This window comes from Chiloscyllium plagiosum, unplaced genomic scaffold, assembly GCF_037043375.1.
Source record: "Chiloscyllium plagiosum isolate Xiang-an unplaced genomic scaffold, Cpla_swu_hap1 HiC_scaffold_27, whole genome shotgun sequence".
NCBI lineage: Eukaryota > Metazoa > Chordata > Chondrichthyes > Orectolobiformes > Hemiscylliidae > Chiloscyllium > Chiloscyllium plagiosum.
In genome coordinates, this window is record NW_028270165.1 from 8,985,126 (window position 1) to 9,010,356 (window position 25,231).

Genomic DNA, 25,231 nt, shown 5'->3' on the forward strand with positions numbered 1-25,231 from the left:
CAGGGCCGTCGGTCGTTTGGTTTTATTGTCCCAGAGTTGTTCCCTGAAACATTCCGCTAGTTGGCGTCCAGTTTCCCCAATGTGGATGAGACCATATTGCCTGCAGTGGAAATAATCTTATAAATAGATTGCATAAATCTTAGCCTTCCAGAGTTATTTTCTTTAATTAAATTAAAGAATATTTTAATTAAATTGGGTGACTGCATGAAACGGTTTGTTGGTCAGATTTGAATCATCACTCCCAAATGAGACAATGCCATGAATATCAGTGAACTGCTGTTTTTGTTAAAATCCACAAGTTCTTGATGTATTTTCACAGCTTACTGGAATTCACATCTGCACATTCAATGTCAAACTCTGACACCAGAAATGAAATTACAGCATTAATTTTGACTTACAATATTCGAAGAAACAAATTAATAGCACACAGTGAATACCAAGTCTGATTAATATGAAATTAAATTTGACCAAAAAATATAAAATCAAGATGGGAGATAAGAAATGGGAGAAGTGCATTAAGGCACGAAATGCAGCATCATAGAAGGTGCTCCTCCAGAGAGTGTATTTTATCAACTAGCACTGCTAAATATAAACACTCTGATATGATCCTCCGGTTTTAATGTAAACCATAACCCCATACAGTAGATACCATTTAAATGAGTTAAAAATACAATCCTTGATCAAACCCAGCCTCCAGCCTTACCGCCGGCTTCTTGGAGCTTGGACCTTCCTTCAGCTCCGGGGGGTCGTTGAACTCCTGGGCTCCAGCTGCCACTCCTCCACTGAAGAAGCTTTGGGAAGCAGATGCAAAGGCAAGACACAGAACAGACCACCTTTGTAAATGAAAGCAGCTTACGGAGACATTGAGCAATAGCGTCACATGGTTTTGACCCATCGATCTCTGGTTCATCTGCCCAGCACACTCACGCAGCACTACTCTGCTTCTGTGCTCCCAGAAGCTGGATTGTGGATCAGTTTAAAGTAGGTCCTATATCTCTGATAACATCGATACACAAGGCAGTGAAGAAAGGTTTCAGCACACTGGCCATCATCAATTAGGGAATTGAGTATAGATGTTGGCAAGTTATGTTGTAGTTATACAGGACTTTGATGAGGCTGCACCTGGAATATTGTGATCAGTTTTGGTCCCCTTGGTGTTCTGACTTCTGACTTCTTCAACTCTGGGTTTGTTTTGAACTTGATGGGATACTTTGTGCAACTCAGCATGTTTAAACAGTATCTCTCAGAGGGATTCATTTGAAACTTTTCAGGAGGTGAGCTCAACAAGATTGAACTATTCAAATTTACTTGGACTCTCTTTTAAACTTACTTCAGGACCAGTAGTCAGAGACACAAACAGCATGGAAACAGACCCTTCTGTCCAACTTGTCCATGTTGAGCTGATATCCTAAATTAATCGAGTCCCATTTGACAGCACCTGACCTATATACGCTGGCAGCTTATTTCATATATATACCACCCTCTGCATGAAGACGTTGTCCCTTTAATATATTTCGCCTCTTACTCTAAACCTATGCCCTCTAGTTCTGGACTCCCCCATCCCAGGGAAAAGACCTTGTCTATTACCCTGTCAATATCCCTCATAATTTTGTAACTTCTCTTGGGTCACTCCTCTGCCTCCGATGCTCCAGTGAAAACAGCCCCATCCTATTCAGCCTCTCCCTGTAGCTCAAACCCTCCAACCCTCAGCAATATTCCCGTAAATCGTTTCTCATAGAGAAGTTAGCGTTTCAGTCCTGAAGAAAGGTTAATACCCAAAACGCTGACTACTCCACATCCTGGTGCTGCCTGGCTTGCTGTATTCTCCCAACCTCCTGCTTGCCTGCTCCGGGTTGCAACATGTAGTGGCTCAGTGTTACCACTGCAGCCTCATAGTGCCGTGGACCCAGGTTTGATTCCAGCCTTGGGTGGCTGTCTGTGAGGAGTTTGCACTTTCTCCCAGTGTCTGCGTGGGTTTTCTCTGGATGATCCTGTTTTCTTCCATAAACCAAAGATGTGCAGGTCATGTGGATTGGCAATGCTTAATTGCCCATAGAGTTCGGTACATTCGTCAAAGCGAAACGGGTGTGGATGGGTTAGTCTTCGGAGGGTCGGGGTGGACTTGTTGGGACAAATTGCCTGTTTCCACACTGTAGCTAATCTCATCTACACTACTTTTGTCACTAAAGAATGGCAGAGAAGACTTGACGGGCCGAATGGACTAACTTCTGCTCCGATGGTCTTGCGGTCTTAGGTTTCTCTGGAACATTTCATTGGCAATGTGCAGTCCCGGGCTCAATGAGCTGCAGTGTCCATTGAAAGCAAAGCTCATTGTATCGTAGAACTCCTACAATGTGGAACCAGGTCCTTCAGCCCAACACATCTGCACTGATCTTCCGAAGAGTAACCTACTCAGATCCATTTTTCTACCCTCCGTATATTGCACACAGACCCCCTAGGGTGGAATTGATCCTGGGTTCCGGTGCCATGAGGCAGCAGTGCTAACCATGAGGCACCATGGGGTTGTGGTTGTGGGGTGTAGGGGAGGCATTTGCAGTCCAGCAGAAAACAAAAATAGCCCACCTACTCTCCCACTGCACCCACTGTCAGAACTGGCAGAGGTTCAGTCCTGGGGTGTGACCGAAGGCAGTGTCACCGGTGGGATCTGGTTGCTGGGAGCGCTGGTGCCCCCGCTGGTGCTTCCACAAGTTGCAGGAAAACATGAACCTCTTCCCACAGTCGTGCCAGCTGAAGGGTCTCTCCACGGTGTGGACGGACTGGTGCCTCAGCAGGGCTGAGGAATTGCTGAAGGCCTTCCTGCACTTAGGGCAACTGAACGACCTCTCCCCAATGTGGACCCACCAATGGGCCAGCAGGTCGGAGGAAAGAGCAAAGCCCTTCCTGCACTGTGACATCTGGGCAGAAGAATGGCCTCTCCTCGGTGTGGACCCACTGGTGTCTCAGCAGGTGGGAAGAACTGCTGAAGGCCATCTCGCACTTGGGGCCGGAGAACGGCCTTCCCTGGTGTGGACCAACTGGTACGTCAGCAGGGCAGAGGAATCACTGAAGGTCTTCCCGCACTCAGGGCAGCAGAAGGGCCTCTTCCCCTCTGCGGAACCATTGGTGCTTCAGAACCCTTTCAAATTTCACAATATGCTTCTGATAGGAGGGAGACCAGAATTGCACACAATATTCCAAAGTGGTCTAACCAATGTCCTGTACAGCCACAACATAACTTCCAAACTCCAATACTCAGTCAGAGGATTGGGAAAGCTTTCGAAACCCACAAAAAACAAGCAGGAAAGAATGGAGGGCCAAACCGAATTTTTGAGAGCCAGCTTGGAAGCATCAATGAGAAATCAGCGGACTGGGTTTATTGGGTATCCGTTCTCCTTAAATACACTATATACGTATTTCTCTTGTGCTCTTCGTAGTTTCTCTGTGCTGCCGTGTGTAGTGACTCGATGATATAATGTCCTGATGCAGCTTCGTTTGTGGGTGTTGGGATGATTGCTTCTGTGGTTAAGCACTTGGTTTGCGTGCGTTGTTTTTCTGTCGACGCTAGTTTGAAGTTCCCCATTGACTGTTCGCTCTACTGTGACACCTAAGAATGGCACTTTGTTGTTGTTCTCCTCCTCTTCAAACCAGGAGCCCCCCTCAGGCCATAGTCTCTCACTACTTGGAACACCAATATACAGACTAGTCAAAGGCCTCCACTGAAGACTAAAACACCAAGTCGAAGATTCACGTCACTCCATTTACTCCATCCAAGAATTCCTGAACACCAAAGACACCAAGATCGAAGAGGATGGAATAATGATGTCCTTTGACATAACAGCCCTGTTCACATCCATTAACACCAACGTGGCCAAAGAAAACTGAAGACACTACTCGAAGAACCAAAGTCACAAACACAGCACCAACTTCATCAGCAAAGATAGCACTATCCAGCTCGTGGAACTGTGTCTTATCACCCACTTCATATTCAGTAACAAGCCCTACAAACAAATCAACGGAACACCCATGAAACCACCAGTATCAGGATTCCCAGCAGAAGCAATAAGGCAGAGACTCGAACAAACAGCCCTTCCAACGATCCAACCCAAACTTTGGGTCCGCTACAGTGATGACACTTTTGTTATCAAAAAATGAAACAAATTAGAGGAAACCTACAACACCATCAACAATATCCTTACGGGCATAAAATTCACAAAAGAGGAGAACAACAACAAAGTGCCATTTCTCGATGTCACAGTAGAGCGAACAGTCAATGGTAAATTCAAAACAGCCTCTACAGGAAAACAACGCACGCGAACCAAGAACTTAGCTACAGAAGCAATCATCCCTACACATACAAACAAATCTGAATCAGGACACTATTTCAACGAGACACGACACACTGGAGCACCCAGGAACTTCGAAGACCAATCAATAACTGGACAGCGCATTTAAGAAGAACGGGTAGCCAACAAAACCCACAGAAAATTGCTTCCCTGAAGGAATCGAACCCGGGCCGCGGCGGCGAGAGCGCCGAATCCTAACCACTAGACCACCAGGGAAATGTCAATGCATGCTGTCAGATCTGCTGGAAATGACTTACCTGCCCGAAAATCGAACCCGAGCTGCGGTATATCGAAGGCTTTCACCTGTGCATCCACCAATATCATTACTTGTACCCATTGCTCCCGGTGCGGTCTCCTCTACATTGGGGAGACTGGAGACTCCTCGCAGAGCAAAGTCACAGCACTTGAGGGAACATCTCCAGGACAACCGCACCAATCAACCCCATCGCCCTATGGCCCAACATTTCCCCCCACCTCCCTCCCACTCTGACGAGGACATGCAGGTCCGAGGCCTTCTCCATCGCCGCTCCCTCCCCACCCGATGCATGGAGGAAGAACGCCGCATCTTCCGCCTCGGATACATTCAACCCCCAGGACATCAATGTGGACTTCACCAGTTTCCTCATTTCCCCTCCCCCCACCTTACCTCAGTTCCAACCTTACAGCTGACCTGTCCTACCTGCCAATCTCCCTGACCACCTATCCGCTCCACCCTCCTTTCTGACCTGCCACCTCCACCCCCACCCCCATTCACCTATTGTACTCTTTGCTACCTTCTGCTCAGCTCCCCCCCCCACCCCCACCCCCACCAATTTATCTCTCCACCCTGGAGGCGTCCTGCCTCTATTCCTGATGAAGGGCTTTTGCCCGAAACGGCGATTTTCCTGCTCCTCGGAAGCTGTTTGACCTGCTGTGCTTTTCCAGCACCACTCTGATCTAAACTCTGGTTTCCAGCATCTGCAATCCGCACTTTTGCCGAACCAATAAACCCAGTGTGCCGATTTCACATCAACAAATTGACACAAGCAGACGCAACGTGTGCAGAAACCCTAGCCACATTACTTTACATTAAAGACATCTGTGAAATGATGTCCAGACAACTCAACGCTCTCAGCATCATGGTAGCCCACAAACCTACCAACACACTTAAACAGCGGCTAATGAACCTGAAATACCCGATACAAACAACCAGCAAACAAATGTTATTTACAAAATACCATACAAGGAAATATATACATGAACTCTGCCGCACAGTTCTCTGTGGCAAGAAATGCTAGGATGAGATAAGGAATATTTTTTTCAGCCAAAACGAATCGGCACTGACTGGACAGCCATTTAAAATCAACGCTGTCAGCCCAGGATGGAAGATCCAAAGGGATGAACAGCTTTCTTATTTCCTGAAGATTTACAAAACTGAGACTGGGTTTTGGTGTTTGTTCCCTTTCCACTCCCAGAAGCCGCAGTGGTTGGGGCGGTGAGTTGGGGAAAGTGAAATGTGCCCGTGAGCAGCGTGTGGGGCTCTTTCAGCTTCCCCTCCTCTGACAGCGCTGTGACGTGACTCTGATGTTCTCAGGGACACTTACTGACGCGAGACAGTGAAAAGAGTCTCGTTCCTGCAGATCAGGAATTCAAACCGTATGCCGGCTTCAGGACAATGAGAAAGATTAATTGGGGTGTGTGAAGAAGCTGTGAGCTGCATTTCAAACATGTAGGTGGAGTCAGATGCGTCATCCATTGCACCCCCGGCCCTGTGCGTATCTGACGCCGCCATGCTGCAGAGTTCTGACGTTATACGGACATGCGCAGCAATGGGAACATTCACAAGGTGAACAGCCAAAGATAATCACCGTCACTGCTTCCCTTCCATTGTACCAACTTTGTGAAGCAGTATCTTTCATTGGGAAATAAAACACCTTTGTCCTTCGGTACCTGCTTCATTTCGATCACGACTTCACGCCCCTCACTGTTCTAGTCTCATTTCCAAACACTTGGCTCATATCCTCAAAAGCAGCTCTGTGGGTATCTGCTTGTTCCACCCTGACAGGCAGTGGGTTGCAGATTCCCGACCAGTCTCAACGTGATTGAAATATTTCAACCCCTCCACTGATTTGCATCTTTAAAAAAGCCGCGGAGCAATCTCCCTTTCCTTTTGACGACAGTTCTCAACTGTAGTCGGCAGGGTTCACACCTGCGTGGGGAACCCGCAATGGATTTCATGTCCATCGCATTCACCACTCGGCCCACCAATACAGAACCACACTGACAGCTTCATTTCCCAGGTCTCTCTGCCTGTGGAGCTGAGAAAGAGTGAATCATTGCAGAGTTTGTTTGAATCCAATCACTCCACAGGTTTCGAAAGGGTTAAATATCTGCAAATGGCGAGTCTGGGTGTTTCATCCCGAAAGATGAAACGGACGTTCAGTTAGAAACAAAACCAGGAATTGCAGGAGCAACTCAGCGGGTCAGGCAGCATCTGTGGAAAGAGAATCAGAGACAACTTTTCAGAACTCCTTTTTCCTCATCCAGGTACAGCCAAACCTGCTGAGTTTCTCCAGCCGTTTCTCTCTCTGTCTCGGATTCTCAGCATTCGTAGTCCTTTACGTTAGAAATTCAATCAATTCAGAAACCCCTTTGTGCTTCCTCAGTGGAGAAGATTTCCGTTTGGGAAACATTTTCCTGACACCATTAAAAACTGACACCTTCGCAGCCAAGAAAGCGGTAGGAGCGAGAGCAACAAACACTCCAACCCTGGGTGGTTTCGAATTACCAACCTTCCGGTTAACAGCCGAACGGGCTGACCAATTGCGATATAGAGATACGCAAACGCACAGCTTGCACAGTCTGTTAGAGGAGGCTGTTCGTCAATGCATAATTCTGTCTGTCGTGCCCAGCATGAACATTGTCCTCTCCAACATAACTAGGAACTCGCCCTCCGACACCGGGGCCATCGCCCTTTGAGCCTTTCCGTGTCTTGCCTGTTCCCGACTTTTCACAGTGACCCGGAGCCGGAAGGCGTTTGAATTCCTGATGTGCAGGAACGAGAATTTTATCAATGTCTCAGATCAGTTCATGGCCCGAGAATAATAGAGTCAATCTCCCGGCCTCTTAAAAAGGGGGCGGTGTCTGGACTGTCTCTGCTCAGTCGGACAGTTCATTCCTTCATTCTCCTCTAATTCCATTTCCCAAAGCGTTTCTGAAGATTCACAAAGCTGGAGACTGGGATTTCTGTTTTATTTCATGAACATATTTCCACCTGCTAACTGACAATATTTTGCTAAAATCTCTTCCCGATTGTAACACTTGCATCATGTCCAGCCATGAGGTATTTCCATTTTGGGAATGTTCTCTTTGGAGCAAAGAAGGTTAACTGGAGATATCCAGGGGCTGTTGGCAATGCTGGTAGAAGAAGTGCTGGGAATGGACAGGTTCATGATCAGAAGAACCTATTGCCACTGACTAGGATCAGTTACCAGAGGACAGGGATTGAAGTTTTTTAATGGGAAGCAGCATTTGTGAAGAACAAACACAGCGAATACTGCAGAAAGCCAACGGGTCGAGCAGCATCTGTGGAAAGGTAAACAGAGCTGACGTTTTGAGTGTGCTATGGTTTTTGTTCAGAACACGAGTTTCCTGCATGGCAATAAATTCCCAGACGTGAGAAAACGGGACTTTATTGAGACGGGTTTTGTGAAGTTTGAGCGATAATGCAACCAACAGGAAGTCATTTAAAATCGCCAGCGAAGAAAGCATAGTCAGCAGGTTACCACCCTGGGCGGGGAAACCCCACAGGGTGTCTAAGGCAGCAACGTAAATGTTCGGCCACAACTAGAGGCCTAATATTTCTCATGGAATGTTTCCCACAGGAAAGGTGAGTATTGGGCTTGTCAGCCTATTTCAGCTTCCCCTCCTCTGACAGCGCTGTGACGTGCCTTTGATGTTCTCAGGGACACTTACTGACGCGAGACAGTGAAAAGAGTCTCGTTCCTGCAGATCGGGAATTCAAACCGTATGCCGGCTTCAGGACAATGAGAAAGATTAATTGGGGTGTGTGAAGAAGCTGTGAGCTGCATTTCAAACAGGTAGGTGGAGTCAGATGCGTCATCCATTGCGCTCCCATGCTGCAGAGTTCTGACGTTATACGGACATGCGCAGCAATGGGAACATTCACAAGGTGAACAGCCAAAGATAATCACCATCATTGCTTCTTCCATTGTCCCAACTTTGTGAAGCAGTATCTTGCATTGGGAAATAAAACACATTAATCCTCAGGTGCCTGCTTCATTTCGATCACGATTTAAAGCCCCTCACTGTTCTAGTCTCATTTCCAAACTCTTGGCTCATCGCCTCAAAAGCAGCTCTGTGGATATTTGCTTGTTCCACCCTAGCTGTATCCTTTACCTGGTCTCACCAACAGGTGACTCCAAACCCACAGCAGTCTTGTTGACTCTCTACTGCCCCAACTCTCCAACCACCCTCCCCCAGCAGATGGGCTGGGAGAATCTTACATGGAGACAGGGTCTGGGTTGAAATTGCTGACTGAGGCAACACTTCCTTTGGATTAAGGTTGTACCAAGGATCCAATTACAAAGGGACAACTTGGTGGTTACCAATAGTAAGGGAAGTGAGGTGGGATGGTGTTTGCGCGCTTTGACCCAGAGTTGTTTAAAAAGCAGCTACGTTTTCTATGCCTTTTTACTGGGGGGAATCTGAAGCTGTAACAAAGTTGTCACAGTAAAGGTTACCTGAACGTATCGCCGGGCTCAAGCTCTCATTAAAAGCTTTGAGCTCCAAGAGGTTTTTGTTTTAAAGCTGCTCATTTCTTTCAGCCTTCTGCACAAAGTTTCCAATGTCGTGTATCAGATGGAGCAGTGAATGAGGAGCTAGTATTGTTAGAAATTGTAAACTTTTCAGGACTGCAGGTAATGTGTTGTTACATCAGCATTTTAAAGTTTACTGGCAGCACTGGGCAATGTGGGCTGTATTCACTAGAAACAATGTGGAGTAGCTGGTATTGGACTGGGGTGTACAAAGTTAAAATTCACACAACACCAGGTTATAATCCAACAGGTTTATTTGGAATCACTTGCTTTCGGAACGCTGCTCCTTCGTCGGTTAGCTGAGAGGTATGAATAAAAGTGACGGCTTGCATTTTCTTAAAACAAGGAAGGGCAGGACTTGTACAGTTAATGGTAGGGCCCTGGATCATGTTGTGAAACAGAGAAACATTGAGGTGGAGGGGCATTCAGATACATAGTTCTTTGAAAGTTGCATCATTGGTGGACAGGGTGGTTAAGAAGGCATTTAGCACCATTGCATTTATTGTTCCCCCCACTGCGTATAGGAGTTGGCCCATCATGTTGAGGTTGTACAGGATGTTGGTGAGGCCACTTCTAGAGTACTGAGTACACTTCTGGTCACTCTGTTACTGGAAGAATACTGTGCTGTACATCTCTATGACTCTATAAAAGATCCATTACAAATTTGATGGACCAAACAATTGCCTTTTGAGAGAGATAAACGAGAGGATCAATATTTAAGTAAACTTCCAATTTTTGTTCTCCTGCCAAAGTCTCTGTTTTGTCGGGGACAGGGTAAGCCAATAGACCTTGCAACTCAACCTCATCTTGTCCTCACCCAATATTTAAGGAAAATAAGGGATGATGAAAAATACCGGCTTTGCCAGTGATGCTCACAGTCCATGAACAAATAAAACAGATTATGGTGCTGCCATCACTGCATGTGTCAGAATTAAGTGATCAGAAAAATTCTGAACTCACACTACACACAGTTTGCGCACAATGCCATCATGTCTATTAATTCTGATCATTTCAATTGATATTCAGTCTGTACCAAATTCAGAGCAGTCACGGTTTATGTTTCATTGGCAATTCTACATGTTGACTTTCTATTATCACAATCTCTTTGACGTTGTTATATGTATTTAATCTTTAGATTGGTTGTGTCTTTAATTGTGAAACAGACTGAAAATTCACAACTTCACCAAATGCCAAAACGTTTTTATTTAGGATGTTTGGGCACTAGCACTGACAAATAAAATATCAAAGAAATACAAAGTTTTCAAGAGAGATACATATCTTATTTAATCAAATACATTGGCAGTGCAGAGAATTTCAGCAAAGTGCAATAAATATTCACTTTGTACCCCTTATTCAACTCATTCAAGAATTTCAAATTGAGCTTGAGGTAATTCAAGAGAAAATGGCAACATTCGTTTGTTAATACACTCACCATAAACTCTGATAAAAATAATCTTTCAAAGTAACAATGTTTAATCCCAAACAGAGCAATTAAGTGCAAAGTTACTTTCAACCATTTAATAAAACATTGCAAATTTTATTTCCTATGAAAAACAATTTTATAGTTTTGATAAGATCTTTACAAATATATTAAACAAAATAGCTTTCCTGTGTATCAATATTTACAACAGTTATGCAGCTATTATTCAGCAATTGACCAACTAATTGAAATAATTTCAGAATAAATTAGCTGCTTCATTATAATACATTAAGATATTTTAATAAAGTCATGAAAAGGAAATCTTTCACACAAAATTAAATAAAATACAAAACCATCTTACAGAATTCAATTCAAATCATATCTGTTGAATCACAAAAAGATGATGCTCAATGTACCAATGACAGACAATCACTGGTAATGAAGGAAAACCATTGTGAAGAACATATATATCTCAATTATATCTTAAATGAATATCTACTTTGTCTTGGACAACAATGACTGAAAGTTTTTTTGGCAAATTGAAAACTACAATAGCAAAGCTTTAGAAAATCCATCACTGAGCCCAACCTTCAATCAATGTTTTTTTCAGGAAATCCTTTTCAGATTTCAGGCTTCTCCAGCTACAATTAGCACGAAGGGAAAGGATGAGCAATAGCAATATCTTGGCTCTCACCCAAGTATTCTCTGAAGAAAAAAAAATGCATCTGGATGGGGACATGAATAAGGAAGGAATCAGAGGGATATGGGCCAAATGCTGGCAAATAGGTCACTAGGTTACTTTAGGATATCTGCTTGGCCTGGACTGAAGAGTTTGTTTCTATGTGCTCATTACAGATACTCCTCTTCTGTGATCCCCAATCATCTCCCCATACCAGCTGTACTTTTCATGAAATAATTTGACAATTGCTGACTTCTATCAACCTCTTCGATCCTGAGAAATGTCCTCTCTCTGCAAAATGTGGTTCACGTTGGCAAGTTCAATCCTCCTCCGTTCCTTAGGAATGCACTTTATAATGTGCAATGTTCTCAATAGCTGTTTAACATTCAATGGGGAAACTATTTTCAGTCCAACAGTTAGACAGAATTTCTCTGAAATGTTTATAGCAAATGCACTGTCCCACGAGAGCTCGTGAGGCCACAGTTAAAATGCTTTTAACAGCCTTTTCTTTAAATTTCCCTGCCTTCCCAGGATAGAAATTTTCTCCCAGAAATTATTTGCCCTGAAAAAAATCCAGCAGAAAAATGATTATGGAGCTATCAGTAAAAATGTCTCAGTTGGGGTATCCAAGGTTAGAAATGGAAAAACATCTCTCTTCAAGGTTACAGTTCAATTTGCCCTTTGGCGTTCCTTGAAATTAAGGTGTTCCATCATTGTGTTTAATTATGATCCATTAAAAGGAGTATCTACTCTCATCTGAGTGCAGAACCAACTCAACTGACTGAACAAGCAAAACAACTTTTCTATATGCACTTTAGATGTGACATCCTCTCCCTCTCTCTCTCTGTTGACCCAACAGGATGACCAGGGCTAAAGAGTAACGATTGCTGATCTACAGTTTGCTTCTGCTGGTTAACATAAGCATTTAATAACTGCCAGCCTGGTCATCCCCAAAGTCAAAGAACAGACTGTTCACCTGTGCCTGCGCAGAGGATAAATTTCACTTGGAACAGATCACAAAATGACAACTGTTACCAGTCCCACAACTCATGAGTTTCCATGGACAAAGTTAAAAAGCACACAACACCAGGTTATAATCCAACAGATTTGTTTGGAAGCACTATCTTTTGGAGCACTGCTCCTTCATCAGGTGGTTGTGGAGAATGAGATCATGGTCACGGAATTTGTAGTCAAAGGAGTGAAGTATTATGGAAATGTGATATATTAAACAATTTTAGATTAAATCTTTCATCTTTTAGAATGGGTTTCTGCTCTTTGGTATGTTAATCCCAGAGTTTGGTTTTAATTACCTTCTCAAGAATGCCATTGAAATGCAGAGCTTTTCGAAGAGAGGTGTGAATTCTGTTTGTGTCCCAATGTCCAGTCAGACTGACATTTTTCTTCGAAAAGCTCTGTACTTAGATTACATTCTTGAGAAGGTAAATTATAGATTAGGGTGGATTGGCAGTGCTAAATTACCCACAGTGTCCAGAGATGTGCAGGTTCGGGTGGATTAGCCATGGAAAATATGGAGTAAGGGGGTGTGTATGGATGGGATGCAGTATGGAGGGCCAATGTGGAATAGATGGGCCGAATGGCCTGCTTTCACATTGTCAGGATTCTGTGACCCTCCCCAACAAAGGCACATTTTATCTGCATCTATCCTTTCAAACCCCTTTCAGAATTCTACTGGTTTCACTTCTGATTCAGAGAGATATACAGCACAGAAACAGACCCTTTGGTCCAAATCATCCATGGATTCTCAAAGTGAACTCGTCCCACTTGCCTGTATTTGGCCCATAATCCTCTAAACCTTTCTTTTCATGTACCCATCGAAATGTAATTTAAACGCTGTAACTGTCCCTGCATCTCCCACTTCCTCAGCAAGTTCATTCCTCATGTAAACCACCCTCTGTCAAAACGTTGCTCTCCAGTTCCTTTTGCACCTCTCTTTTCACCCTAAAAAAATTCCTCCTACCTTTGAGCTCCCCTACACTAAGAAGACCCTTTCTATTCACCTTACCTCCACTCCATGATTTTATAAATCTCAGTGAGCGCACCCCTCAACCTCCTGTGTTCTCATGAAAAAAGTCCCAGCCTCTCCTTGCAACTGAAACCCTCCAGTCCTGGTAAATCTTTACCAAACCCTCTCTAATAGTATTCTTCCTCTTACAGGGTCACCCAGAGCTGTACTCAGTACCCGGAAAGTGGCCTCACCAACATTCTGTACCTCAACAAGATGTCCCAACTCAATGGTGTGAACAGTGGAGGCAATGCTGCTGAATGCCTTCTTAACCTCCCTGTCTAGCAATGATGCAACTTTCAAAGAACTATGTACCCTAACTCCCCCAATGTCTCTGTTTTACAACATGACCCAGGGCCCTACCATTAACTGTACAAGTCCTGCCCTTCCTTGTTTTAGCAAAACGCAACTGCTCGCTTTTATTCATACCTCTCTCATACACACGCTCCCTCTCTCAGTCACATACATGTACACACACCCCACCCCCTCGAACACTCTCTCAGGCTTATACTCCATCACACTCACACTCTACCAAATGTTCACACAGTCTTACGCACACTCGCATGCACAAACTGACATGCACACAATCACACTCTCATGCACACATATGCACAACGCTATGGGGTGAATTTGGCAGAATTATATTTGCAGATACATTCAATTTTGCTCAAAAAGCACAGAATCTTATAAATTCCTATTTTGGAAATAGAACCAGTCTGATTCAAGATTGGGATACTGATAGACTCGAAGCTCACACCTGTAATGCATTGTCTGAGCTAAGATATCACTTTTTAAAAAAAAACCATAAGTCATCTCAAGACTATGACTTAAAAGTAGTTCTGGGATTTACGTATTAACGAACTAAAACCTGCAACCCATTCTAAATGATGAATGGCTTAACAGCACTCTAGGTTTGTTCAATATATCCTATTAGTTGCATGACACTGTGATTTTTGCAATAAAATATGTGTCTTATGATCCTGCTCCACAGCTACCTGATGAAGGAGCAGCGCTCCGAAAGTTAGTGCTTCCAAAGAAACCAGTTGGACTATAACCTGGTGTTGTGTGATTTTTAACTTTATTCACCCCAGTCCAATGCTGGCATCTCCACATCATATCTCGCGAACACAGCGCACACCTTGGTGCTGCCAGTAAACTTTACAATGCCGATGAAATGACGCACTCTACACTCCTGAAAAATTTACAATTTCTAACGATACCAGCTACTCATTCACTGCTCCATCTGACACACGACATTGGAAACTTAGTGCAGGAGGCTGAAAGAAATGAGCAGCTTTAAAACAAAAACCTGTTGGAGCTCAAAGCTTTCAAAGTCTGAGCCCAGCAGTAAGTTCAGGTTACCTTTATTGTGACCCAACTTTGTGACAGCTCCAGATCACCTCAGCAAAAAGGTGTTGAAAAAGTAGCTGCTTTTTAACAGCTCAAGGTCAAAGCACAGCCCCCCCACCCCACTTTCTTTACTATTGGTCACCACTGACTTGTCCCTTTGTAATTGGATCCTTGGTACAGCCTTAACCCGGAGGAAGTATTGCTTCACTCAGCGATTTCAACCCAGACCTTGTCTCCAAGTAAGTTTCTCCCCGCCCATGTGCCGGGAGGGAAAGAAGTGGGGCGAAGCAGGTGGACTCAACCACACTGCTGTCAGTCTGCAGCCACGTGTAGGCTAGACCAGGTAAAGGATGCAGCTGCGATGACTGAGTGAATCCTTCCACAACAGCAGTTTCCTTCCCTAAAAAGGACGTGACTGAATCAGAATGGGGCTTCCCCCCCACCCCACCCAATGGTTTCATTGTTAAATTCTGACCTCCATATTTCTGACCGAATTCCAAATCCGCCATCTGCTGCGGTGGGATTCAAACCTGGGAGTTCCAGAACTGGGTTGGTAGCCCAGTCCATATTGGTACTCGATAGTCGCTCCTTCATTCCCCCTGCAATGGCACGTGAACTCCTTGGTGCCTCCACAGGGTGGCTGCCCGGGTAAAGCCCTTCCCACATTCGGGACAGCTGAAGGGCCTCTCCCCCGTGTGGACCCGCCGATGCTTCACCAGGGCGGAGGAATCGCTGAAGGCCTTCCAACATTCGGGACAGGGGAATGGCCTCTCCCCCGTGTGGACACGCTGGTGTTTCAGTAGGGTGGAGGAATCGCTGAAGGCCTTCCCACACTTGGGACAGATGAAGGGCTTCTCCCCCGTGTGGACCCGCTGGTGCGTGCGCAAGTTGCCCATCTGAGTGAATCCCTTCCCACACTCAGGGCAGCAGAAAGGCTTCTCACCTATGTGGATCCGCTGGTGGATCAGCAGGACCGACGCCTGGGTAAAGCCCTTCCCACACTCGGGGCAGCTGAAGGGCCTCTCCCCTGTGTGGACCCGCTGGTGCTTCAGCAGGGAGGAGGAATTGCTGAAGATCTTGCCGCACTCTGTGCAGGGGAAAGGCCTCTCCTGTGTGTGGACCCACTTGTGGGTCTGAAGGGCAGAGGAATCGTTGAAGGCCTTCCCACACTCGGGGCAGCTGAAAGGCTTCTCCCCAGTGTGGACCCGCTGGTGCGTCCGCAACTTGCCCTCCTGAGTGAATCCCTTCCTGCACTCGGAACAAGGGAATGGCCTCTCCCCAGTGTGGACCCGCCAATGAGTCAGTAGGGTGGAGGAGGTGCTGAAGGCCTTCCCACACACAGTGCAGGAGAACGGCCTCTCCCCCGTGTGGACCTGTCGGTGGGTCTTTAGGTCAGAAGAATAGCTGAAGTCCTTCCCGCAATCGGAGCAGCTGAAGGGCCTCTCCCCGGTGTGGACCCATCGGTGCCTCAGTAGGGCGGAGGAATTGCTGAAGGCCTTCCCACACCTGGGGCAGATGAATGGCCTCTCTCCGGTGTGACTGCGCCGATGTATCTCCAGGGCAGATGGAGCACGGAAGCCTTTCCCGCAGTCGACACACTTCCATGATTCCTCCACGGGGTGGGATTCCTCAGGTTTCTCCATGGCCGAAGCTTCAGCTGTACACAAATGCGTGTAGAGCCCCTCCTCACCGTGAATTCCTCTTTCCAGGCTGTACAACTGTTTCTGGCTCCACACTCAGTGCGCTGCCAACAGTAGGGTCACTCACCCAGACCCACCGATGCTGAAAATGTACTCAAACAGGAACCAAAAATCTTTGCTCCTTCTCACAGAATAACAGTCAAACATTGTTGCAGTCAGACATTGACAACAAAGTGAGGACTGTAGTTACTGGACAGTCAGTGCTGGAAAAGCACAGCTGGTCAGACAGCATCTGAGAAGCAGGAGCGTCGACGTTTCAGGCATAAGCCCTTCATCTGTTAATTTTGAAACTTCCGTCCTCAGATCGCCAAATACTCTGTAAAAAGAGATTACAAAAGTCATCAGTGTCAGTCCAGGGTAGAAATTCAGAACAAGCATTTCTACTTTCTTTTCTTTAGTTATTCCACAAAATTGAAAGCACCATCTCACTCTCTCTCTCTCGGTTCTCACATTAACGTCTCTGGGAAGTGGGGGGAAAGGAGACATCAAAGCATCAACGCCGACACCAGAGAGAAACTGTACATATATTAGTAGAAAGCCAGAGTCATAGAGATACACAGCACAGAAACAGACCCTTCGGTCAATCTCTTCCGTGCCAACCTGATACCCAAAATCAATCTAGTCCCATTTGTCAGTACTTGGCCCATATCCCTCTGAACCCTTCCTATTCAAACACCCATCCAGATGCCAGCATCCACCATTTCCTCTGGCAGCTCATTCCTTACACACATGACATCCTGCATGAAAACGTTGCCCCTTATGTCCCTTTTAAATCTTCCCCCCACCTTAAACCTATTATCTTCTGGTTCTGGACTCCCCCATCCCAAGGTAAAGACCTTGTATATTTACACTATCCATGCCCCTCATGCGTTTATAAAAAGTCTATAAGGTCACCCCTTAGTCTCTGGCGCGGGAGGGAAAACAGCCCCATCCCATCCCTCCTCACCCGGGTAATTAAGACACATTCCTGAGTTTGCAGAGTCTGCCCCCTCCCTGGAATCACTCCAGTTGCTCGAACTGAACAGATTTTACCCCCACTCCCTCCCAGGAAGAAGGGTTGCCCAGAGGGAGGGAGTTTCACTCTGAAACGGACGGGGCCACTTCCGCGTTATGACGTCATAGCTGATGCGAGGGGGCGGGGAAAGGCCGACAACAGCCCCGCGCACTGCGCCTGCGCAGCCCTGCAGTTTGCAATTGGGTAATCCCTTCCTTTCAGAGAATTCCCAGAGTGTGGAAACAGGCCACTCGGCCCAAGGAGTCCATACCGACCCTCCGAAGGATAACCCACCTACACCCATTCCCCTAGTGCTCTGACTAATGCACATCCCTGAGCACTATGAGTAATTTAGCTTGGCCAATCCAACCTAACCTGGACAAAGTTAAAAATCAAACACCCAACAGGTTGATTTGGAAGGACTGGTGTTAACAGCGGTGCTCCTTCATCAGGTGATTGTGGAGAATAAGATCATAAGGCACAGAATTCATGGAAAAACATTACAGTGTCCTGCCACTGAAATGATATATTGAACAGACCTGGATTAAGTCTTTCATCGTTTAGAATGAGTTGCAGGTATCAATAATATGTAAATCCTAGAACTTCCTGTCAGTTACGTGTGTGCATGCATGCATGAGGGAGAGAAAAAGTCTCTTTCCGTGCTGTATATCTCTGTGTCTGTACGATAACAAATGCTTTATTTGCGTTGGTGTAAATATTGTTGTAAATCATAGCTGGGTGCTAATAGTTAGATGTAAGGGAGAGAGTATTCCTCAAGTAGGGCAGTATAAGAATCCTGGGAAATCTCTATTTCTGGTTTAGTTCCTAATGAACAAACATTTGGGGGTAGCATGGTGGCTCAGTGGTTAGTACTGCTACCTCACAGCACTAGGGATCTGGGTTTGATTCTGTGTGGAGTTTGCACATTCTCCCCGGATCTGAGTGGGTTTCCACCGAGTGCTCCTGTTTCCTCCCACAGTCCAAAGTTGCGCAGGTCAGGTGAATTCGTCATGCTAAATTGCCCATAATGTTAGGTGCATTAGATAGGGGTAAATGTAGGGGAATGGGTCTGGGTGGGTTACTCTTTGGAGGGTCAGTGTGGACGTTTTGGGTGGAAGGGCTTGTTTCCATACTATAGGAATCTAATCTAATTAAGCACGAGCACCTATATATTTAACTTTGTTTCATTTTTCTTGTTTGATTCCATGCTATGACTACACTCTTGTGTCTGATTGGTTTGAGAGACTGGGAGATTGTGGGTTGGGTCTCAATTCGCAATGTTTTATTGTTCCAGAAGGTGTAAAGGGGTGGGGGTGGGGTCAAAGCTTCAGCAGAAATCCAGCAGAGCTGAGAGCAGACCCACATTTTACTCTGTTGGAACAGGAAAATCAACAGAGGACAGAGAAACCAGGACCTGAAATCCGAGCTGACACCAGATTACCCTGTGATCAGTGCTTTCATTAGCACCTCTCCCATTGTCTTACTTTCCATTTGACTACCCCCCCTCAATTTTCAGGATCCAATCCTTGTCATTCTGAAGCCATGTCTCCATTAGGAGTCACAGATCATAATTATTCTCTTCAATGTGTGCAGTCAATTCATTCGCTATTGTTACAATGCAGCACACATTCAGACACACCGTTTTTAGTTTCCATTTTTGTGATCTTTAGAATCCAGTTTTGATTGCTGGTATATTTACTCTCCTTGTCCCTTTCTAGCATTCTCTGATGTTCATTTCCACATCACGACATTGCTCACCAGCCTTGATTTGGATTGGCCAGGCTAAATTTCCCAAAGTGTCCAGGGATGTGCAGGTTTGGTGGGTTAGCCATGGGAAATGCAGGGTTATAGTTCCATAGTAATAGAAGCAGGAGTAGGCCATTGGCTCATCGAGCCTGCTCTGCCATTCATTCAGCTCATGACTGACCTATCCATCGTCTCAGCTACTCCTACCTCCATTGTCCCAACTCCCCTTAATTCCCCTACCACTGCAAAAACCCATCCAACTGTGTCTTGAATATACTTAATGAAGCTGCCTCTCCTGATTCCTTGGCAGAAAATTCCATAGATTCACTACTCTCCAGGAAAAGCAGTTCCTCTCATCTCTGTCCTAAATCTATTCCCCCTATTGAGTCCGAGTCTCATCTACCAGCAGAAATGACTGGATAGGGTAGGGCTTCATCCCCACAGTTCAATGAATTCTCACTTTCCAAGATATATTCACTCATTCAGTTGCTGTCTCACAAATAAAAGATTTAATTGCAACTTCTTCTGTTCCCAGACAAGGCAAAACATCTTTGAAAGCTGCTCTGAAAGTCCAGTCTTCACAACCACACATCTGCTTTCACCGAAGATGATTAGAGTCATAAGCACAGAAACAGACCCTTCAACCCAACTCATTTGTGCCAACAAATCCTAAATTACTCTAAATCATTTGCCAGCATTTGGCCCATATCCCCCTAAACTCTTCCACTTCATATTCCCATCCAGATGCCTATGAAATTTTGTAGTAATTGTATCAGACTCCATCACCCTCTGTGAAAACGTTGCTCCTCTGGTCCCTTTTAAATCATTCCCTCTCACCGCAAACATATGCTGTCTAGTTTTGGACTCCCCTACCCTGGGTACTCATCCTATCCTGCCCCTTATAAACATCTATAAAGTCACCCCTCAACCTCCAGTGCTCCACGGAAAATTTTCACCGGCCTATTTAACCTCTTTCTGTGTCTTAAACACTCCAACTCTGGCAACAGCCTTGAAAAACCTTTCTGAACTCTTTCAAGGTTTCACAACATCTTTCCTGTAGCAGGGAGACCAGAACTGAATACAGTATTCTAAAAGTGGCCTAACCAATGTCCTGTACAGCCGCTCCATGACCTCCTAAAACTCACTTTCAAGGAACCATGAACCTGCACTCCAAGATCTCTGTTTTGTGACACTCCCCTTCACTGTGCCAGTCCTGCCTGGATTGCTTGACCAAAATGCAACACCTCATATTTCTCTAAATTAAACTCCATCTGCCACTCCTCGGTCCATTGGCCCATCTGATCAATTCTAATTTACAGCAAACTCTTTTTCCTCTCTTATTCCCTGGAAGCTGAAAATCTCCATCTCACACACTCTCCCTCCATTCTCACTTTGCTGAACCTAATCCCTGCTGTACCTCATCCTGAAGGGTCTGGTTCATGCTGATTAACAGGTGGAACAAAGCTAGTTCCTTTTTTGACTAAAAGCTTTTCCCTGGCTCAAGGAGACTCTGTCCATGACTTTTTCAGAGAGGTAATAAACCGGCCGAGTTCTGATCAGTCTGGTTTGAATGTGGATGAAACGGATTTTGAAAGGCCTTTTGTTTTTATGTAAACAGGTGTGACTTCAGGCCAAATTGGTCATGTTTTAGAAGTGACCTGTATGAAGAAAGGGGAGTGAGCTGAGCAGTTTTAGTTCAGTATTGAACTGGTTGGCAGTTCAACAGGGAGCTATGCGGAAACTCTCTCTCTTTTCCGCCTCTCAACTTCAACCTATAAGCATGTGTTCCATTTATACTGGTTTTCAAAGGGAGTTGGCTTATTGGGACTGTTGTGCATATTCAGAACAGCATAACTGAGTCTAGTTGGATAGGCTGAGTTCTGTAGGGGTTATTTATTCTGATCTTTATGTTTCATTGTGTAATTTTGTGAATAAATTTTTGTCTGTTTTAAAATCTAGTAGTCAACCGAGCTAACTTACTCCAGGTAATTTTCACTGTGCACTTACCAAATCAAATTGCAAAGTTAAGGTCTGGGGCTGCCTGCTAAAGAATGTTTTGAGTGGTCTGGCTTAGTCCATAACACAGGCCCACACTCTCACTCAGGGGAGATATAATTGAAACATACAGAACATTGAAAGGCCTAAACAAAGTGGGCATTGGGAAGATGTTTCCATTGGTGGGAGAGACCAGAGACTAGAAAAGGGAAGACCTTTTAGAAGGGAGATAAAGGAGAAACTTTTCAGCCAGAGAGTGGTGAATCTGTGGAATTTATTGCAACATGAGGCTGTGGAGGCTAGGTCACTGAGGGTATTTAAAACTGAGATAGATAGGTTCTTGAGTATCAAGGGGATCAAGGGTTACGGGGAGGAAGTGGGAGAATGAGGTTGAGAAACTTATCAACCACGGTGTGTGGTATGAGCAGACTTGATGGGTTGAATGGCCTAATTTCTGCTCCTATGTTTTATGGTCTCTTGCTGTCTTGGACACAGTGTGAGAGAATTGGGAGCAGGAGTAGCCATTTGGTCTTTTGAGCATGCACCAGCACTGAACAGATCATAACTGGATATGAATATACCGACATCTAAGTGGATAGGCTGGGACTTGTTTCACAGGAGCACAGGAAGTTGAGAAGTTTATAAAACCAAGAGGGTTGTCAATGAGGTGAGTGGCTGGTGCTGTTTCCTTCAGATGGGGGTTTCAAGATTAGGGAGCAAACTTTTAAGGAGAGAGGAGAAAGATTTTAAAAAGACATGAGGAACACCTTTTTTTGAAAGAGAGTAGTTTGTGTGTGAAATCAATGTCCTAAGGAAGTGGTGGATATAGGTACAGTAACAACATTTAAAAGACATTTGGATAAGTACATGAGTAGGAAAGGTTCAGAGGGATATGGGCCAAACTACATGGGACTAGTTTAGTTTGTGAATATATTCAGCATGGACTAGTTGGGCTGAAGTGTCTGTTTCTGTGCTGTATGACTCTGTAACTGTTCTGTACTGGTCTTAAAACCATTATTTTTGCCTTCCCTCATCACCATCCACTTTTTTGTTGTTCAGAAATCAGATGAACGCAGGCTTGAATATATTCAATGGCTGCCTGATCACAGAAAGCAATCCCAACTTCTGAACTCTTGCTAATATACCACTTGCCTTGCTGATTGCCAGTCTGACAACTGGCAGTGACTGGTGTGGAAGGATGTTGACGCCCCTTTGTACATCCACACATCATTCCTGACGAAGGGCTCGTGTCCAAATCACCAACAATCCTGGTCCTCGGATACTGTTTGACCTGCTGTGCTTTTCCAGCACCACACTTTTCGACTCTAATCTCCAGCATGTGCAGTCCTCACTTTGTCCACATCCCACTATATCACCATTTAAACAATGGACCTTTTTTCTGCATTTTCTAACACAGCAAAGGCAAAATCATCACATTGTGGTAATGCGTTTGCCAATGAGGACACAGACCTGAACCAACGCTTGCAGAGTCTGTTCCCCCAACCCCCGATTCACCCCATTTCCTTTCAGTTGCTGCAAGTCAACAACTGAATCTCAGAATTTAGAAGAGAGTGCGGTACTCACAGATGCTGGACAGAGGAAGGAAGTTGCAATCGAGGGTGAAGTTCAATCTTGATTCAGAGAGAGAGGAGCAACAACAGCAACTTCCGAAACTCATGCTCCAACTTCCGCATTCAGACAATAGGGGCGCTCTGATTGGCAGGAGGACCAGTCTCTTTCCGGTCCTCCAGTGCTTCCTATTGGCCCATCAAAAGAAGGGCGCGAGCCGCGTGCGCGGACGGCGAGCAGCTGGCGCAGTTTTCTTGCTGGCTCCGAGGAGCATGCGCAGTGCTTGCTGCCACAGAGACGCTGGAGACCATGGGAGGTGGTATTACTGACAGATTTGAAGTGTCCAATTGCCAATAGGAGAAAAAAGGCGGGAGCCACTTTCTTTTCCCCATCTGTGGCTCGACTTCTTAGTCCTTTTGCATTTGTTTGGCTGCTCAACTTTTGTATATCTTTTCCCCAGGGTCGGGGTCCTAAACGAGAGGGCATAGGTGTAGGGTAAGTGGGGAAAGATTTGAGAGAAAAACAGTGTGAAAGTTAACTGGCCTTAAGAATTGCCCTCTCTTACACCCCAACAAAAATAGATTGTTCACAGCCTATTGGATCACTCAGTGGGAAGAATGTTGTGAAACTTGAAAGGGTTGAGAAACGACTTGTAAGGATGTTGTTAGTGTGAGAAACAAAAGCTCACTCACTTTAATAATTTCAGTCCGAGACAAATATCTGAATCCGCCATTTATTTATACACCTATAGGTGGGTGCCCTGTCTCATTACCAGGTAAGGTAATGACAAAATGCACACTAAATCCAACAAACTCTCGAAATTTATACAGTTTGAATCCCCATATTTTTCCTTATTCCATTGTCTGTTCCCTGCTTCGCTTACGTCACTCATTTCCTTCAGACTGATCCCACAACTTCTGTTTATCCTGTTTTGTCCGTGACAAACTCTTATCTCTGACTCCCATAAGGGTGTTTGACGTCAGTCTATTATAGATTATTGATTAGGCATATCTTTTCTTCTATCAGCATCTATTTCCATCCAGAGGCCACTTTGACCTCTTTGATTAGGGTTTGTTCCTGTGTCCCCGTGTCAGGGGGAAACAGATGCTTTCCTGTTTGCCCATATATCCACCATTGTTCTGTAATCCCGTCTCATGCTTTCTTTTTGCTGAATATGTATTTTCTCATTCCTATTCTGTATCAGAATTTATACTTGCAGAAATAACATTAATTCATTTATATCCCACAATTTCCCCTTTTTCTTTTCATTATAATCTGTTATCTTCTGCATTTTTGTCTCTTTCTTTTTTAAACATTGTTCCCAAAATTCGCAAGCATCATTTCAGAGATTTCATCCATCTTAGTCTCACTCATCTCCTTATTATTTAGTTGATAAAGTTCCTCTGTCAAATGTCCCCTCAGGGGCATTCGTTTCACCAAGGCTGTTTCAATCAGCCTCTGGGTGAGCCCTCGTATTAAGGGTATGACACAACAGCCAATGGCCACCAATACCCCGACTACTACTATCAGGGAAGTAAGGATGGAAACCACCACCCCCTTTCTCTGCTAAAATCATATCAAGGGCTATTCTGTTTTCCCATGCCATCCTACTTGTCGCATCAAGCTGTTCTGATATTCCTTTAACCGCCTCTCTTGTATAATTTATAAATCGCTGTTGATTATAAAAAATGTAATTTATCCAATCTACATTTTTATTAATTGTTGCCCACCAAAAGAGAGCTGACTCAAAGCCTGCTGCAATCTGGTTACGAGCTTTGAATTCAGGTACTCCCCTCGGGACTCCTACCGAATCAAGATAAATCCTGTCATCAAAAGAATTATCTAACAGTAATCTCTTACCCCTTCCCTTTTTCCCTACTATCTTTTCCTTCTCAAATGCCAGGGTAAATGGAATTGCCAATTGTACAATTGCACATATCCCTCTCCAATCCGGAGGTAGGGTGGGTCTCAATATTTCTCCTCCACAGTACCACCACAGATCCGCTCGGGGAACCTTTAATGCTGAGTAGTTCCCTCCCTTCTCCGTTTCGGTAACATTCTTAATCTCTGTACATAATTTCAGCTCCCCCAAATCTCTCGACCGATTTGTACCTCGCCTGTGCACACATGACGTGTGATTTCCAACTGCGGCGGAAAATGTGGGGGGAACTTTTGCATCTTTCTCCTCCAAGGGAGGGAACATCAGAGATAGGGAGGTACAATTCCCATCATTCCATGCAGTCTCATCCTGGTACAGGGCTATCATACATTTCATGCACTTCCTGTCTTGCTTCCACCCGAGCGGAAAGGGAACCACCTGGGCCACTGGCCTACCGGAGGCACATGCATAACAATTGCTTTTGTTCAGACTTTTTACAGTATACTTTACCCATTCAACCCAGGCATTTGTATCCCCGTACCCAGTCTCTATCTCGATGGTCTGTTTCAAATCCTTTACCTCTATAATTTTTACTACTTTAGGATCATCGGGAGGGGTGAAGGGTTGTATCTCATTACCCAGTAATTCTACCTATTTTTCCCTGTCCTATGCTAATTCGAAAACAACAGCCCACAAACTCCTTCCTATTTGCTTTC

The 25,231-nt window shown here is 45.0% G+C and overlaps 1 protein-coding gene across 2 annotated transcripts; it reads right to left on the reverse strand.

The window, feature by feature from the left end:
• Positions 1-15,143: 15,143 nt before the first annotated feature.
• On the reverse strand, positions 15,144-22,696 carry LOC148143026 (uncharacterized). Of its 2 annotated transcripts, none has more exons than XM_087973937.1 (2): positions 22,652-22,696; positions 15,144-16,648 (listed from the first exon to the last, which is right to left on the reverse strand). In XM_087973937.1, the coding sequence occupies exon 2, from the start codon at positions 16,273-16,275 to the stop codon at positions 15,223-15,225; it is 1,053 nt and encodes a 350-aa protein (XP_087830063.1). In that variant the 5' UTR covers positions 16,276-16,648; positions 22,652-22,696; the 3' UTR covers positions 15,144-15,222. The 2 variants fall into 2 exon arrangements, with proteins under 2 accessions (XP_087830063.1, XP_087830062.1); XM_087973936.1 differs by lacking the exon at positions 22,652-22,696 and adding an exon at positions 17,279-17,387.
• Positions 22,697-25,231: the final 2,535 nt, after the last annotated feature.